The sequence below is a fragment of the Vidua chalybeata genome, chromosome 18 (genome assembly GCF_026979565.1).
Source record: "Vidua chalybeata isolate OUT-0048 chromosome 18, bVidCha1 merged haplotype, whole genome shotgun sequence".
NCBI lineage: Eukaryota > Metazoa > Chordata > Aves > Passeriformes > Viduidae > Vidua > Vidua chalybeata.
The window spans coordinates 6,995,185-7,010,325 of record NC_071547.1 but is presented as its reverse complement, the minus strand read 5'-3'; the positions used below and the strand labels follow the sequence as shown (position 1 = coordinate 7,010,325).

General features: G+C 45.0%; 1 protein-coding gene across 6 annotated transcripts in view; it reads right to left on the bottom strand.

The window, feature by feature from the left end:
- Nucleotides 1-4,808: 4,808 nt before the first annotated feature.
- FBRSL1 (fibrosin like 1) overlaps nucleotides 4,809-15,141 on the bottom strand; it is a 501,855-nt gene continuing 491,522 nt past the window's right edge. For all 6 annotated transcript variants that reach the window (XM_053959334.1, XM_053959335.1, XM_053959336.1 and 3 more), the window contains 5 exons: nucleotides 14,179-14,311; nucleotides 10,957-11,034; nucleotides 9,447-9,530; nucleotides 8,188-8,428; nucleotides 4,809-6,171 (listed from right to left, as the gene is read on the bottom strand). In XM_053959334.1, coding sequence (XP_053815309.1) covers nucleotides 4,938-6,171; nucleotides 8,188-8,428; nucleotides 9,447-9,530; nucleotides 10,957-11,034; nucleotides 14,179-14,311 — 1,770 coding nt within the window. In that variant the 3' untranslated portion in view covers nucleotides 4,809-4,937. The remainder of the gene's footprint in view (nucleotides 6,172-8,187; nucleotides 8,429-9,446; nucleotides 9,531-10,956; nucleotides 11,035-14,178; nucleotides 14,312-15,141) is intronic.

Here is a 15,141-nt window from a genome sequence, read left to right as displayed (position 1 = left end):
TTGACACATCCTCGCTGAATGAGGAAGAGAACAAGCAGAAAATGGCTGATGATAAATGCAGCAATTAGGGAAGCTTAATGGAGCAGAAGGTTTTTTGTGAGAAGACAAAGGAATTGCCGTGCCGACACCTGCAAGGAGGTCCCAGCCGCTGTGCAGTGAGCCTCCAGCTGTGCCGCAGCAGCAGGGGCTGGGATGAGGGGAGCCGACCTTTTTACTTCACACACACATCCCTCAAAGGCTTTGGAAAAATATTTTCCAAGTTAAACTTCAAAACATCATTTGATTTTTCTTTTTCTCTATTATGTTCAGAAACGGGAGCCTGTAATTTAGGCCTGGTGTAGCCTTCCCCCACTCCTTGCTTTTTATTCAGTTTCACATAATACAGTGCACTACTAGGAAAGGCATTTTCCTGACAAAGTATTGATCTTGGTGCTGTGAAAGAGCCGTGGCCTCAGCAGGGGGATACAATCTTGCTGGTCACAAGTGGACAAGAAGTGGCTCCCTGGACAATGCTGCTTGCCCACAGCGATGCCCAGCTTGAGGCGGAGCCCATGACCTGCCCTGCTCTTCCCAAAGCACTGTGTTTCTGAGCTAAGCCCTGGGCTACCAGCTCTGCAAGATTTGAGCAGAAGTGCTAAATCTGTTTGCCCAAGCCCCATTTCTCTTTATTTCCTTAGCTGGACTCTTCCCCAAAGCCAACTGCCTGTGCAAAGGGGCTCCAAGAAGCACTGGGAGAGCTCTGCAACGGGTGTTGGCATGGGGACACCCAGGTTTTGGTGACGGGTAATGCCAGTTTGGCCTCTCACAAGACCATTGCCAAAATCCCCCAACACTGCAACACAACTATTTTCTTAAGACTTTGGCAAAAAGGAATTTCCTGAGGGAGGTAAGGGAAAGGTTTCCTTTTTTTTTTTTTTTGGCTTGGCACAAGCCAAGGAAAACACACATCTTGTTTTCCCCTCTGTTGACGGTTTCTCGGCTCCAGCCTGAGCTGCACACCACTGATCTCTACCCCTGCTCTCATTCTGGCACTTGCTGGGCTGCCCAAAGCACAGCTGGTGTGTCTCGCTCTTCCCTAAGCTCTCAGGACGCTGCATTCCTGCCTAGTTGGCTCCTTTTGCTTTCCCTCCTCGGGGCCCGGGCGGGGCTGGCATTGCAGACCTGACCGTGGAAGCTCAGCCTGCTGCCGAGTCCTTGGGCTCCCCTGCATCAACCCTCTGTTTGTCTAACTCCAGGTCACCAACAGCTAACTACATATTTATGGCATCTATATAGGCTGGAAAGGACAATTCCCATATGCTTATTTTAGGCAATAAAGCTGGCTTTTTAGGGAAGCACTAGATCTTTTTGCCAAGGAACAGTTAATATTTTTGACAAGTGATCTGAGGATGTGTTACAGCTTTACAGATTGGCTTTTTCCCTCACTCCCTGGTATCCTGGTTGTCTATTTTATTGACTGGGCCAAGAGTGACCCCCATTAACTGAAGCTGGTGCACACATCTTCCATGAAGTCCCCATGGGCATGTGGCATTTTGGACAAAAGGTAATGTAAGTGCAACCACTGGTCTCCCTCCTTACAGCTTCCTGAGTATTTTTTAAACACAGGTTGCCTGAGGCAAGCAATGAACCTTCCAAATCCCATCTTTTTCCTCCCACCTACTGTCATTTGTTTGCTAAATTCCACCCTTTTTTGGTGACTGAGGGAAGTCTTTGGGGAGACAGTCAAAAGTAGAATAAAAATGGTGAAAATGGCACAAAATGAAAGCTGAACAGTGGTAGAAATGCATAAAACCCAGGAAGTCCTTCTGTACCAGTTCTTTTAGCAGAAGGCAGCTCAGCTGGGGTGGCTTAAAGGAATAAGGCTGAATTAATTAGTTTCTCTGTTTAGGTAATAATACCATTAATCATGATGAACCAAGGCTGATACTCGACACTGTGTAATTCCACAGGAATCCCACTGTAGTGCAGCATTATTGATGGGTCATCCTCCGAAGGCGTGAGAGCAATGCCTCCTAATACAGTAAATGGCAAACCACTGATTTTCTTTTAATATTCAGACCACCACAACATCATTCATGATGAATTCTTCTGGCACCAGGGTGGCTGCAATAAGCAATCCTTCAGGAATGCCAGGGGAGCATAGCATTGATTTAATGCTCACTTTTGAAGTCATACACAGACCAAATGCTTCCAAAGGGTATGGCCCATTTTTGCATTTTTTTCTAAAGTTTGCAGTAACAACCTCCTTGCTCACATGTATTAGGAACACGCAGCTATGGACTCTAACAGAGGTTAGGGGGGCTCATTTATGCCGCTCCATGTCAGAAATGGTGTCAAACAAGATCCCATGTTGGACACTGGCACCAGGAGAATTACAATCCCCCTGAGCCAGCATTATGAATCTTTATGCTGAGTCCAACACACTTTTCACATCCACCATGTGTTCTATGTTCCTCCAATTTCAGCTGGGAGAGCAGGTGCTGATTTTTAATGCCTATTTTGTTTTAAGCCTCCTTTCATCAGATTAAGGACCCTGCTATTTTATTTCATTTTATTTTTTCACGCTCAGTAATTTAGTCACACGCGGACTTAAACCCAGAAGCTGTGCCACGCTGTTAAAGCCCCGTCGTCGCCCACCGCTCCATCAGCCGCGGAGCGCGAGGGGCTCGGGGCACGGCTCCATCCCCCCGCACACGGCTCAGCCCACGGGAAAGCCTGGGGAGCAAATGGGAGGTGGAGAGCAGCGCTGGAGGCGATAACCTTCCCGCGGTGATGCCAGCAGCAGGGTCCCTCCACACGAGCTGCTGCACACAGGCTGTGCTTCCTTCGCTGTCCTTCTTTTCCCTGGCAGGGGATGCTGGATCAGCCCCGGGGGCGCAGAGCCCGAGGTGCCCCCGGGGCGTGGGGTGGAGATGCTGCAGGGCTTGGGGGCACTGCTCCGCTCTCCTCCCCAGACCCCCAAATCCCGACCTCCAAAGCGTGTTCCTTCTGCTGGGAAGGATTCACAGGCAGAAGCAAATCCCTGTCCCAGCACCAGCCCCTTCTGCCAGCTGCCTCCTCCCAGCCGTCAATAAACCATTAGCCTCGAGTCAACAGCGCTGGCTACGACACACAAACACTCAACTGCCTTTTTCATCCAAAATCAATGTTGTATTTATCTTCATTGATCTACAAGGAAACTGAATGTTTAAAATTACAGGGGGTGCAGGGGGGAGGACGGGGAGGGGGGGGAAACAAGAGTTACAGAGCCAAGAAAATAGTAGCGGATGGCTGAATTAACTAGAGAGAAAAAGCCCAGGATATATAAAACATGGACACTGAAAAATAAAATAAGGGAAGGGGGGATGGTACAGCAAGTAAAACATGGCAAAATTTACATATGGATGAAAAGTAAAATTGGAAATAAAAAATAAATCATGCCAAAAAGCAGTTCAAGGCAGAACCACACTGAAACAAACATTTGCTTATGGTCTTCATGTACTATAGATAATATATCAGAATTTCTTTTTTTTTTTTAAATCAACCATTAGACTTTTTTTTTTGCACTCCTAAAATTCTACTTTGTCTTGTATACAGATTCCAATAAGAACACTGCACAATTAGCACAAGGGGTCCACGGAAAATTGTCCTTGCTTGCCAGCGATCCTGCCCACAACACAAAAAAAAGAGAAAAAAAAAGGAAAAAAAAATAAGGAAAGGGTCTGCCGCATGGTACTGTGCCAGTTCCATCTGCTTTTGCCAGCTTGAGAAGTAGGAAACCGAAATTCCCTTCCAGGAGCGTGTGTCTTTCTCTTTCCTTGACGAACTGTCCCTTGTGTTTGTACAAAAAAATTCAGTCTCTCTCTTTTTTTTTTTTTTTTTTTTGTTAAACACAAGCATCCTTCTTCCTGTTCACATGCCATTGCCATTCTGTCTCCAGAGTTGCGAGTTGGTTGTTTTTGGGTTGTTTTTTTTTTTTAATTTTTTTTTTTTAAACCTTCCTCCCCCCAACATCCACTAAGACCTGCCTCCAAGTTCTTGCATAGTTGAAGTATATATGCCGTACTGAGCTTTCTGAGTGTGAATTTCTGACTGTGACAAGAGTATGAGTTGTAACCATGTTAACAAATAACCAGAGTGGTTCTAGAAACCATTTTTATAAAGTCTACCTATGTTAAGAATTTAATATTGGTGTACATTTATATTAACAGAATATTTACAGTTTGTTTTCTTTTTTTTTTTTGTTTAAAACAAGAAGTCAAAAAAAATTCCTCTTAAATTTCTGCATAATATAATAAGGCAAAAAACAAACAGTTTTGTACATTATTATTATTATTAATATTTTAATATATATCTGTAACTTCGGTTCCAAAGTACCAAGGTAAGTGATCAATTGGCCTCAGAAGGGAACCTCACAGTGGACTGTAAAACTACAGTATTTCCATAAATAATACTTTTAAGAAACCCTGGGTATTTTTTTCTTAAGGATCTGAGGCCTTTAAAATGCAAATTTAACTAAAAACAAAAGCAAAATTTCTTCTTTTTTTTAAGTGAATAAAGAGCACAAAATTAAAAAAAATACAAATCCATTAAAAATGTTTCTCACATTTGGGAAAAAATGTACAAACTTGATATTCTTAACTCATTTTTTCTTTAGCACAGAAACAAAAAACAAAACCAAAAATCAATACCTATATATTAAATTCCCATTCTCAGCAACCTTCTTGTTGGAATGTCCCCAACCCCGTTATTTATGGAAATGTGCTTAACTTCTACAAATTTTACATTAAAAAAAAAAGTTTACAGCAGTGCATTTTGTAAAAGGTTTGTTGTTTTCTTTTTTTTGTTGTTTTTTTTTTTTCCTGTTTGTGTTTTTTTTTGTTGTTGTCGTTGTTGTCTGCTTGTTTGTTTGCTTGCTTGTTTTATGTACAGGTGAGTTTAAAATTCAATGTTGGGGACTATCGTGCCTCTACTTCTTTGGGGTTCCTAGAGGGGGAATAGTCCCTGGACTCTGAGTTTGTGAGTGGAGTAGTCCTGCGAGGGGAGGCAGGTCTGGTGCTGCTGGCTGGTACGAGAGGCGGCGGCGCGCTCAGCGCTGCGGTCGGCGGGTTCCTGTTCAAAATCCCGTTGTGCATGGCAGTGGATGGACTCAGTCTGGGGTAATGCATCCCGCTCAAATGAGGCATGAAGGATGGCACGTGTGCCAGGTGGCTTTCGATGGGGGACGAGTGCAAGTGGTGCATTCTGGCACGCTCAAGTTCTTCCCGTAAGTGCAAGCGCTCGCGCTCCTCCACTTGCCGCAACCGCTCCTGCTCTCGGCGGGCTTCCAGAAGGTTCTCGTGGTTGTAGTCGTGTGGTTCCCTGTCTCTGTAGGAACGCTCATGGTCATAAAAGCCAGAGGTGGTAGGAAACCTATGGATAGGATCTGTCCGGAGCTGGAAGTCCATTCGACGGTGCAGGTCTAAGCTCCGGTAGGCATCTCGCAAGGGGTCCCTCATCGGGTCCCAGGAAAATCCGGGATGCGGCAGCCTCTCTCTTCCTGACAAAGGGTTCATGCCTATGAGCGGGGTCATCATCCTGCTGCGGTCCAGGACATTCATGTTGTTCATCTGGTGCACGCTGCCCATGGAGATGGGCATGGAGGCAGCCATCGAGTGAGGCAATGATAATCCATGGAGAGTGGGCGGTGGGGGATGCTCCACTGACCGGGAGTGCTGGGAAGGCTCAGACCCAACCACTAGCACATCACTGTCTTCCTTCCTCTCCTCCTTGACTTTGATGTCATTCTTAATCTTCTGGAGGTCGCTGGGAAGCTCTGTCTTTCTCTCCATGTCCTTGCTCATTAGATTGGTAAGCTTCAGGCTCTCACTTAGTGCAGGTTTGCTGTATGGGGATACAGACTGGATTACTGGCTTTGTGTTGTCCTCAGAGGGTCTCTTATCATGGCTTGGAGTTTCCTTCACTGGGGAACGGCTCTCTTTGATCTTGTGTTCAGCTATGGGCGGCTCTCTCAGCCGGTCAGGGTGCTCTCGCTCGGGCTCCTTGGACCTCTCCCTGTCCCCGAGGCTGACCTGCCTGATGGGCTCGCTGGAGCTCTGGCTGTTGCTGCGGATGAGATTGCTTATCTGGTGCGTCACTGGGGCTGATGCCGGCGAGGATCTGTTCGAATGTCTGTTTTTATCCATGAGGTCCCTGTAAAAAGACAGAAGGTACATCCTTGGTTATGTGTGAACAAACACACCCGTGATGTCGGGCATGCACAGTGCTGTGCTCGGTTGTACACTTTGAGATTGCTCAGGAAAGGATTTGGAAAGCTCTACAAACATCAGCTACAGCTGTGATGCTATGCTAAGCAATATGCACGAGCTGCCTTTACATACTTCAAAGACAAAAAAAAAGTTAAACGTTCACAAATGTAGGACTAAACTGGGGATGTGGCTGGCAGATTACTACATTCACCCTAAGACCATTTCACTGAGACATACAGGGAAAGAAGGATTCTAGACAGGTTATTTTTCTTTAAAGATGCTTATTGTGTGCTCATGTATAAATCTTGCTGCCAGATAATGACCTTCTCAGCTGCAAAACTTGGGTTCCTTTCCTAAAACAGGGATCCAGGCACACAAAACAGAAGCCTACAGAAATGTATGCAGGTCCTTCCCAAGTCAACCTCGTTGACTGGAAGCAGTCATAACGTGAAGCTGACTTTCCTATGGAACTGCAAGACTTTTTGTTGTTGGCAGTTCTTGCAGGTAGGCCAGATGCTTCAGGAGAAACATCCTTGAATCAGCCACGAAACTGAGCAACTGAGCTGTGTTTCAAGAGGACCTGCTGTGATAAACAAGGGGTCTGATGACAACATCCATGGTTTAGAAAGAAAGGCACAAAGGTTTACATTTCCAATTGCACCTCTGCCTCTGAGCAAGCCAATTAGTCACAGTTAATCCCACCTTTTTAACAGGGGAATAAATATTGCTCACCTTCTAAAAGCACTTTGCTCTGAATGAGAGACACTTTAAATGCAAAATATGATTGTGTGATTGAGAGAACTGCATTATGCAGCTGAAAGGCTCACTTTGCCTAAGTTTTATGCTGTGTTTGTTTTTGAAAGCTGTAAGATCTAAGTGCTGAAAGCTGGAGATGTTTTAGGGGGCTGTGTAAGTATTTATCCCTTATGATTACATTTGCTAACCCAGTTTTCTTTCTCTGTGGTAGTCGTGATTGCTGGTCAAGGATGTGGTTTATTAAACCATGGCCAAATAGGGATGCTGGGGACAGCTTAAGCTAAATTAATAGAAGTGTAATAGAGCTGTTAACCCCTGTGTGAACACCCCTGAGAGTAAAGTAACCTTGGTCTGCAAATGAATTCCATTAGAGCCAAGAAGGAATATCTTCCCTACCTGAACGAAATCTGTGCAAGGATGTCAGACAATTTAACATGTAAAGCAAGAAGATTTTCAGCCTATTGCTCCCATATAATCTTGTTCACAGGTACTGCCTGAAGATCTCATTAAAAGCACTCCAGCAAACTATGAACCCCTGTCACTAGTCAAGCACACACATCTAAGACTTGCAGGCTGTTACTGCCTACAAAGAAGTAGCCTGTTGGAGACAACTGGGCTCTGAAATAGAAAGGGCTTCACAGCTTCAAAATCATATAACTGGGAGCTAATGAAGTAACTATAGCCCAGGTGATACAGGCCTGCCATCCTTAATAAGGATTTGCCCACAATGCAATTTTTAAAAATCAGTTTTGCTAATGGATTCATGCACACTGCTCCAGATACAGGCATTTGCATTGTTATCTCGTTAATGTCCAGCTAACATTTGAATTCATCAGCATATCTGTACATTAATGAGAACTATGACTGTCTCCCAAGGAACCATCACAATTTCAGAATACACAGCAATCCTAAAGCAGCTGCACTGAAAACAACCAAGTTTTCAGCACACTGAAAACACAGCAGCACACTCAATTCCTCTGCCTGGTGCGTTTTGTTAACCGACTAGCAGGGTCTGGGTTACTGCATTTCCACAGGAGACAAATCCTAAAAGGCAAAGAGGAATTTTTTTGGTGTTGCTAGTACTTGTGCTTATCTGAGGAAAAGGCCTATCAGCTGCTTTAAGGATCAGCAACATTTTAGGGAGAACAGAAAATATATAGAGAAAATATATAGTAGGAAGTGGTCAGAAGCCCACAGTGCTCACCTCTCTTTGTCTCTGTCGTCCTTGCTCAGAGAAAGATCCCTCTTCTCGGGCTCCCGCTCCCGCTCTCTGTCCCTGTCATGGTTTGTCACCGAGGAGCTCCGCTCTGAATCCGAGGGCTTGGGCCACTGTGGAGGTGTTGGGAAGGACGGCGGGGTCCGGTGGAGCCTATTCCATGGCTCATGGGGGTTATTGAAATTCTGCAGGTTTGGGCCATCTTTGTGAGTAAAAATGTTGTTGTGAGCTAGAATAATGGCAGGGGGAGGAAGAGTTAAAAATAATTCAAAGCAAATAATTATACAGACATTTCTCACAATATTAGTCACAACCAGAACTGTCCTTTTAAGGCTTTTTAATGGTGAGGGGGAGCTACTACTGAGTGGAGACAGGTAATTCCAACACTGGGTGTAAGATCCACCAGCTCTTTTAAGGCTGTTGTTGGAGGAAACTTTATACATTTCAGTAACTCAAGAGACTACTGAAAATGCCCAGCTTCTCTTCTCCCCCCACCCCAGGCAAGGGCTCCAGCACAAAAGCAGTATTTTTCTTCAGCTCCTCTCTCTGGCAGAAACTTTAATTTGTGGGTAGTTACAAGCAATCAGCTGCCTGCAGCTGAGGCTTCAGGGACTTTTTTTGTTGAAGAACCCAGACTATTTGGTGGTATGTATGTGTGTGTATTAACACAGAGCTTGGCTGTAGGCTTATCAGAACAGTCACTCGATTTTCCTCCATCCATCTTCAGCTGATTCCTGTTGCACTATGAGATGCACAAGCATGCTCTCTTATGTGTGGCTCTCAAGCATGTTTTGCCTATAGGTAACATGTTTTTGAAGTAGAATTATTTTATACAGATAATTTAAACTTCAGCCAACAGTTACAGTTACAGAGGATGTCTACACGAATTAGAAGTATCAATAGTATCAATAGCTGCTCCACTGTGCATCTTCGCTGGTGAAGGGTGTTACTTTAGGTGCCCACAGGGTCCCAGAGCTCGGTGGGGTTTTGCAGCTCCAGTGCCTCTCTGAGCACACAAGGTACCAACCCTCAGCAGTGAGGAGGCACAGAGCACAGCTACTGATCTCTGTGACATGCAGAAAAGCTCCCACCGCAGAGACCTGGAAATCTTAGGTGCAGTGTTTTCAGATAGGAGAATGGAGGTTAGGAATTAAACTTCTTTAAAAACTACCACCAGCTGCTGTAAATATTAGCATGTGGCTTTTCTGGAAGGGATGTTTGTCTGCAGTAACCCAGCCAGTACTTACTCAGAGCATGACTGCCTAATCCTCCAAAGGCATTGCTGCCTAAGTTCCCAAGGCCGCTGAAGGTGCTTGACCTGCTAAATGGATCTGGAAAGGCAAACAGGGATTTAGCAGGCATTTAGCCAAGAATGTTGGAGAATGAAACGCACCCCTCCCCTTCTTAACGGTTTGAATCCAAGTAGGATTAGGTCAGACTTTAAGCTGATCCTTCTCATTGCAAGGTTCTTTGCACAGAAAATTCCCATCATGTTAAAATGGAGAAGGGATTCAGTGCTCACTCTGCAAACAGGTGCTGTAATAAACTTTTGTATGCGAGTCAGAAGTGAGTTAGAAATTAAGGTCTAATAGCTGAAATTAGGGTGGCTGCTGAGCTATAACTCTTTCCTTATCAGTACTAATAGTAGAAACATTGCAATTGCCTTGAAAGAAGAATCTCAGCAGGCCCCGTGGCCAGCATTGAGGAGATGACTGTCTTGTTTCAGTGCTTTTTTTTCAGTAAAGAGGTTCCTCTCTGAGAGCACACAGCCCATCTCAGGTTTCCACACTCCAGAGACAGCAATGGGTTAAATCCTACCAGTGTACTTGTTTTCTTTCCTACTGGTCATCTCTAAACAACTCCTCCTCCAGCCCACTGGTTTTTTGACTGTCCCCTTCAAGCCCTTAACTTGCCATGTTACAGGAGGTAATGCTGCTCTCCACTTCCTCACAGATATCACATTTAAAATATCAAGGCAAATGGCACAAATAGCTTGTATCTTTAAGCAAACAGCTATTTGCTTATTTACTTATTTAAACCAGATGTTCTTGCCCTTCCTCTTTGATCTTCAGTGGCTGAGTGACTCAGTAGAGATAGTTAATTTTGACAGAATGTTCAGGAATTGATGTAAATCTGGGTATTTGCAAGAGAAAAAAGTCTACTAGGTCATGTGGCATGCCACATTTACTGATTGGATGAATGTTACTAAAACATTAATCAACAGAGCTTGAACTTTAATTGGCAATGAGCTGCTTGTGAGCTTCTAAAATGAGGAAATTTGACAAAATCAGGCTCTACTTACTGCCAATTAGGAGACTTTCAGTTCAGGCAAAATGTGCAGAACATCTACTTGCCAGGAACTGTTCCCTGAACTCTTTTAAAGAACCATTCAAGACCTTTCATAGGTGGAAAATGGTACAAGAGGAGCCCATTTTAAGCTGGGGCTTGTCTGAGGTATCTTTGCATAAATTTCCCCCATTTCTTCAGGCACATTCAGGAGCACAGGACTCTACAGGTCACATTTTGGCTCCGGTGCAATGTCCCAGCAGTGACAGATGTGACAGCTCTGCACTGCCCTCTCCTTTGGGGAACAGTGAGGGCATGTGCTAGGAGCTGTCAGGGATGAGAATCTGGCCAGCTTCTGGATCCTCAGGCAGTTTAAGCCTTTCTCTCCCCTAGTGCTACAGTGCAGGACCACACTGAGAGCCAGGAAGGGGGCAGAGGTACAGAGGTGAAGGCAGGGCTACTTACACTTACCTGCCAAGTGGTTCGTAGGCAGGAAACTGCTGTGGTGAGGTGAGGGACCAAAAGGGGCGGTGGCTGGATGTGTCGCACCTGTGAGAACAAGGTCCCTTTTTAGTTCAGGGGCAAGTGACTCCTTGCATACACAGAGCTCCTGGCCATCACATTCAAGAGCTGGATGCAAAGGCCACATTTGAACAACAAAGGCAGGGGAAGACCCCAAACCTTGGCTGAGTGAGCAACAGGCTGGATTTCCCTGAGAGCCCTACCAAGGAGTCCAACAGGGCACTAGGAGGCAGGAGAAGATCTTGCACTGAGAGCTGCTGCTCACCTGGAGTAACAGGGAAGCCAAGCTCTTTGTCTGACATTTTCAGTCTTTACTCCAGGTTTACATGAAAAAGGGCCAGCCCAGGTTATGGGCCCAGACAGAAGGTGCTGGGAAGTGACTGATTAGTCTGTATGAAACACCAGTTAATGACAGGCACGCAGGGAACATCAATCATGCTTCTCCCATGAGAGCTCCAGCTACGCTCTCACATCTGTCTCTGCATCCACAGGCTCCCCCCCGGTGTTTTTTCCCTTTCCTAGACACTGCTCATTGTCATGGTGCCACACTTCCTCGTGGGAAAGAACACCACTGCTGAGCATGCTGGATTACAGGAGGCTGAGGAGATGGGAAGGAAGGGGGTGAAACAAGCAGGTCTGCCCTGTATTTCAAGGTGGACCAGGCTTATGCAGAAAACTCTGCTCTCCTTTCAGAGCAGAAAATGAGAGATTTTCTTCCTTTGCAGGCAGGCATGTGTGAATCTGAATTGGCTTGCAATCTCAGTGTGAAAAGCACTGGTGTCACCTGTCACTGGGGTACTTGGTCAGCCCCTGACCTGGCCTTCCTTGAAGACAGAGCCCAGCCCCTGACGGTTGCTGTGAAATACACTCATGTGTCCAGAACATGAGCAAACTGTGAAACCTGAGAGGGAGACAGAGCTCTGTGTCCCTCACCAGCTTGGGCACCTCAAACCTAAGCAGCCAGAAAATGAGTTGAAGAAACTTAAGAGAGACCACAGCAACGAGACCTATCTAATACCTCTCTATAAACATTCTGACTGCTCCAATGCTTCAAGACGGATGGAGACTGTCATCTTTCTAATCCTTTAAGATTTCAGAAGGTGTATAATGGATGGGAGATTTCTTCAAAGGAGACAGCTTACAAACTCCACTACATGGGCTGATAATAAAAAATCCTCCGGAGAAAGCCAGGAGCAGCATTGCAGGCTGTCAGGCAGTTATTAAATAGACCGTCTGCCAGGCAGCCCAGCATCCCTCCTGGAGACAGGTGGCCCTAAGATAACTTATGTCTCCCCCAGTAACCAGGCAATGCAGCAGAACCAATGATTCACATCAACTGCACACGTGCTCAGTAAGGTGAAAAGAAAGCCTCAGATATTCCAGAGTAAAAGCTTTATTCCTCCACGTATTCCAGCTGCAGTGTCTGCTCACACTGACAGCACTCTTTACCTGGATTTACTGTGTGATGGCTCTTGTGATTAATATACTCACAGACAAGTTGTTGTAAGGTTGTTTCACTCTACTGAAAGTTTTCTATTAGTTTGCCTTCTTTAATGTTTATGTTTCATACTATTTTCCCTCTTGCTTTTACGAATGAAAAGCAAGCCATGCTTGCATCTTTTAAGGGAAAAAACCCCAGATACCAACTGCATTGGTGCTTTTCTGCCTGTTAGGATAACTCTGTCCAGAACAGCCTTCAGTAGCAAAACCAGACATGAAACAAGATTCTTGTAATGACAACACAGGACAGTGATAGGGAAACATCTGCCACAGAAAAACAGCCAGAGGTTTGTAAATAAGCAGTGCTTATGCATCCAAGTAGATGCAATAAATATCTTGACCTTGTACTATCAAAACACCTTTATAGAGACCAAAATACAGGGTAGCACCCTACAATGCAGAGCCAGTACCAGCACTGATTGCATGTGGTAGAAAGGTGCATTTGATGCTTAAGAATTTCCATCCACAGATAGAGCAGAAAGACAGACTGAAGCACTGGTAGAGGTCCTGAAGGCTATTTGGCACCTGCATTTGAAACTCAATTCTCACAGAAATTTCAGCTTGATTGTCATCTGTTGCTTTTCTGTCATTTTTGGGACTGAGTTCAAAACAGTTCTTAAGTCATTAATTTCCACATGGTTGAACCAAGGCTGAATATGACCACGTCTGCACTGAGTTAAGGTGATTGTGCAATATTGCATCATAAAACCAGAGTAACATCAGTGAAAAAGATTACATTATTTGCCCATTAATTACATACATAATGAGCTAAGTTACATCTTGTCAATTGATGCAGCTCATTCAGAATGCAAACTTTGGCATCTCAAACACAGAGAGAAAATGTGAAGAAGTTGAGAAGAAAGTTAAGTTTGAGAATAAAAACAACATTTGGCATTTGGTAGACAGTTGTCCACATGAATCCACGCTGGCATCCTGGACCAGAATAGGAGAGCTGCAGTCTCCCATGGTCAGAGCCATCAAGAACAACACAGTGAAGGTTACTGTCCTTTGGTAATTGTGTAATTGTAATTACTTCTCCAACAGATTGGAAAACAATTGATCAGTGTAAACTGTATTTAATTCTTTGGGGCTTTTTGTAAATTCAATATATCATTTTAAGCCCTGAACTTTGCTTAACTTTGTAACACATAGGGGAATTTTCTATTTAAAAAACAAACACTTGACAAATACATCTTCTGTGATATCTTCAATGCTGTTATTGAAGTTTTCCTTTTACAAAAAAAACCTTGTTTTCAGAAAACAAACAGAAACTTGGTGAGTGGAGAAGCTGAGAAGACTAACATGGCAAATATAAAAGCAAGAATGAGACTGGGGCCACTTCCAATCCTGTGCAATGGAAATGTTTTCAAGTGTTTTGTCAAAATTGCTTTTAAAAAAATCACTCTATAGTCTATTAATCAGGGACATAAGAACCAGCTGCACACACAGGACTGTGGGCCAACTGCTGCAGCTCAGTGATGTGCAGAGGATCCTGCACTGGAGATGGTGGCAGAGCCCTGGTCACAGCAGTGTCTCTGCACCTCTTGAACCAACCTTGTTTCTATTTTTGAGGCATATGTAGCTGTAAAGTCATACAGGACATACACTGACTGTTTCTTGTTTGTTTTGTTTTGGTTTTTTTTTAATAAAAAATGAATGATCTTCCCTTACCTGTGGTAGAAAACAGAGGCCTGGCAAGATCTTGTGGATAATGGAAGCCTGGAAACACTCCAGGGGCGGGAGGTCTGCTGAACAGGTCAAGTTTACCACCTATCTCTAGCTTGTGGGGATCCAGCTGCATTTGCTGTCAAATGATATAAAACAAATCTCATTATACACTTCCTTTTTTTATGGGAAAACAAGAGAGGGAGTTAAGGCTCATTCCTCCTTAGCCCTGCCAGGGAGCGTTAGTGAGAGTGACAGCAGCGTCCCCGCTCACGCAGCGAGGCCGTGGCCGTGCTCTGCCAGGCTCTGCAGGGCCACCCCACCCCGCAGCCTCTCAGCTGCCTGCCCCATGCCAGGCTAAGGTCTGCAGGGAGCACTCAGCCTGCAGCACAGGCTGCAGCAGGAACACGACACACCGAGTGCACGGCACCCCAGGAGCAGCCGGCGCTCTGAGCCTGACAGAAAATACTCTGCAGGCACAAAGCTGCCGACAGAAGCCTCGAGAGCTGGGTGATGGGCTCGTCTGTTCTGCCTCTCCAGTTTGAGGGATGTGCCCACAGTGTGCCCTTCCTGCAGCCAGGACAGCTCAGTGTGCAGGAAAGGGGCAAAGGACAAAGGAAGCTATGAGGCTGCTCCAGAGACTGTTTTTATCCTTGCCCTCTAGAAGTGAGCATGGCCAGAACTGCACCTTAGTCACAAAAGCCTATGAATAGCTTAAAGATTATGTATTTGCTTATAAAAGTATATGGACATACACCCCTTCCAGAGGCACCTATTTAAGCAGAGAATAGCCTTCAGTAATGGGACAAAAAAACGGCTGCAGGAGCTATGAAAAAATAAAATCTACACGAGTCCCTTTATCAGCTATTCTACCTGCCACAGGGAGCCTAAAGCCTTCAACAGCACCCCAGGGTACCTACATCCTGTTAGCTCTCGAGTGTTAAACCCCCTCCTTCTGCCCACCATCAC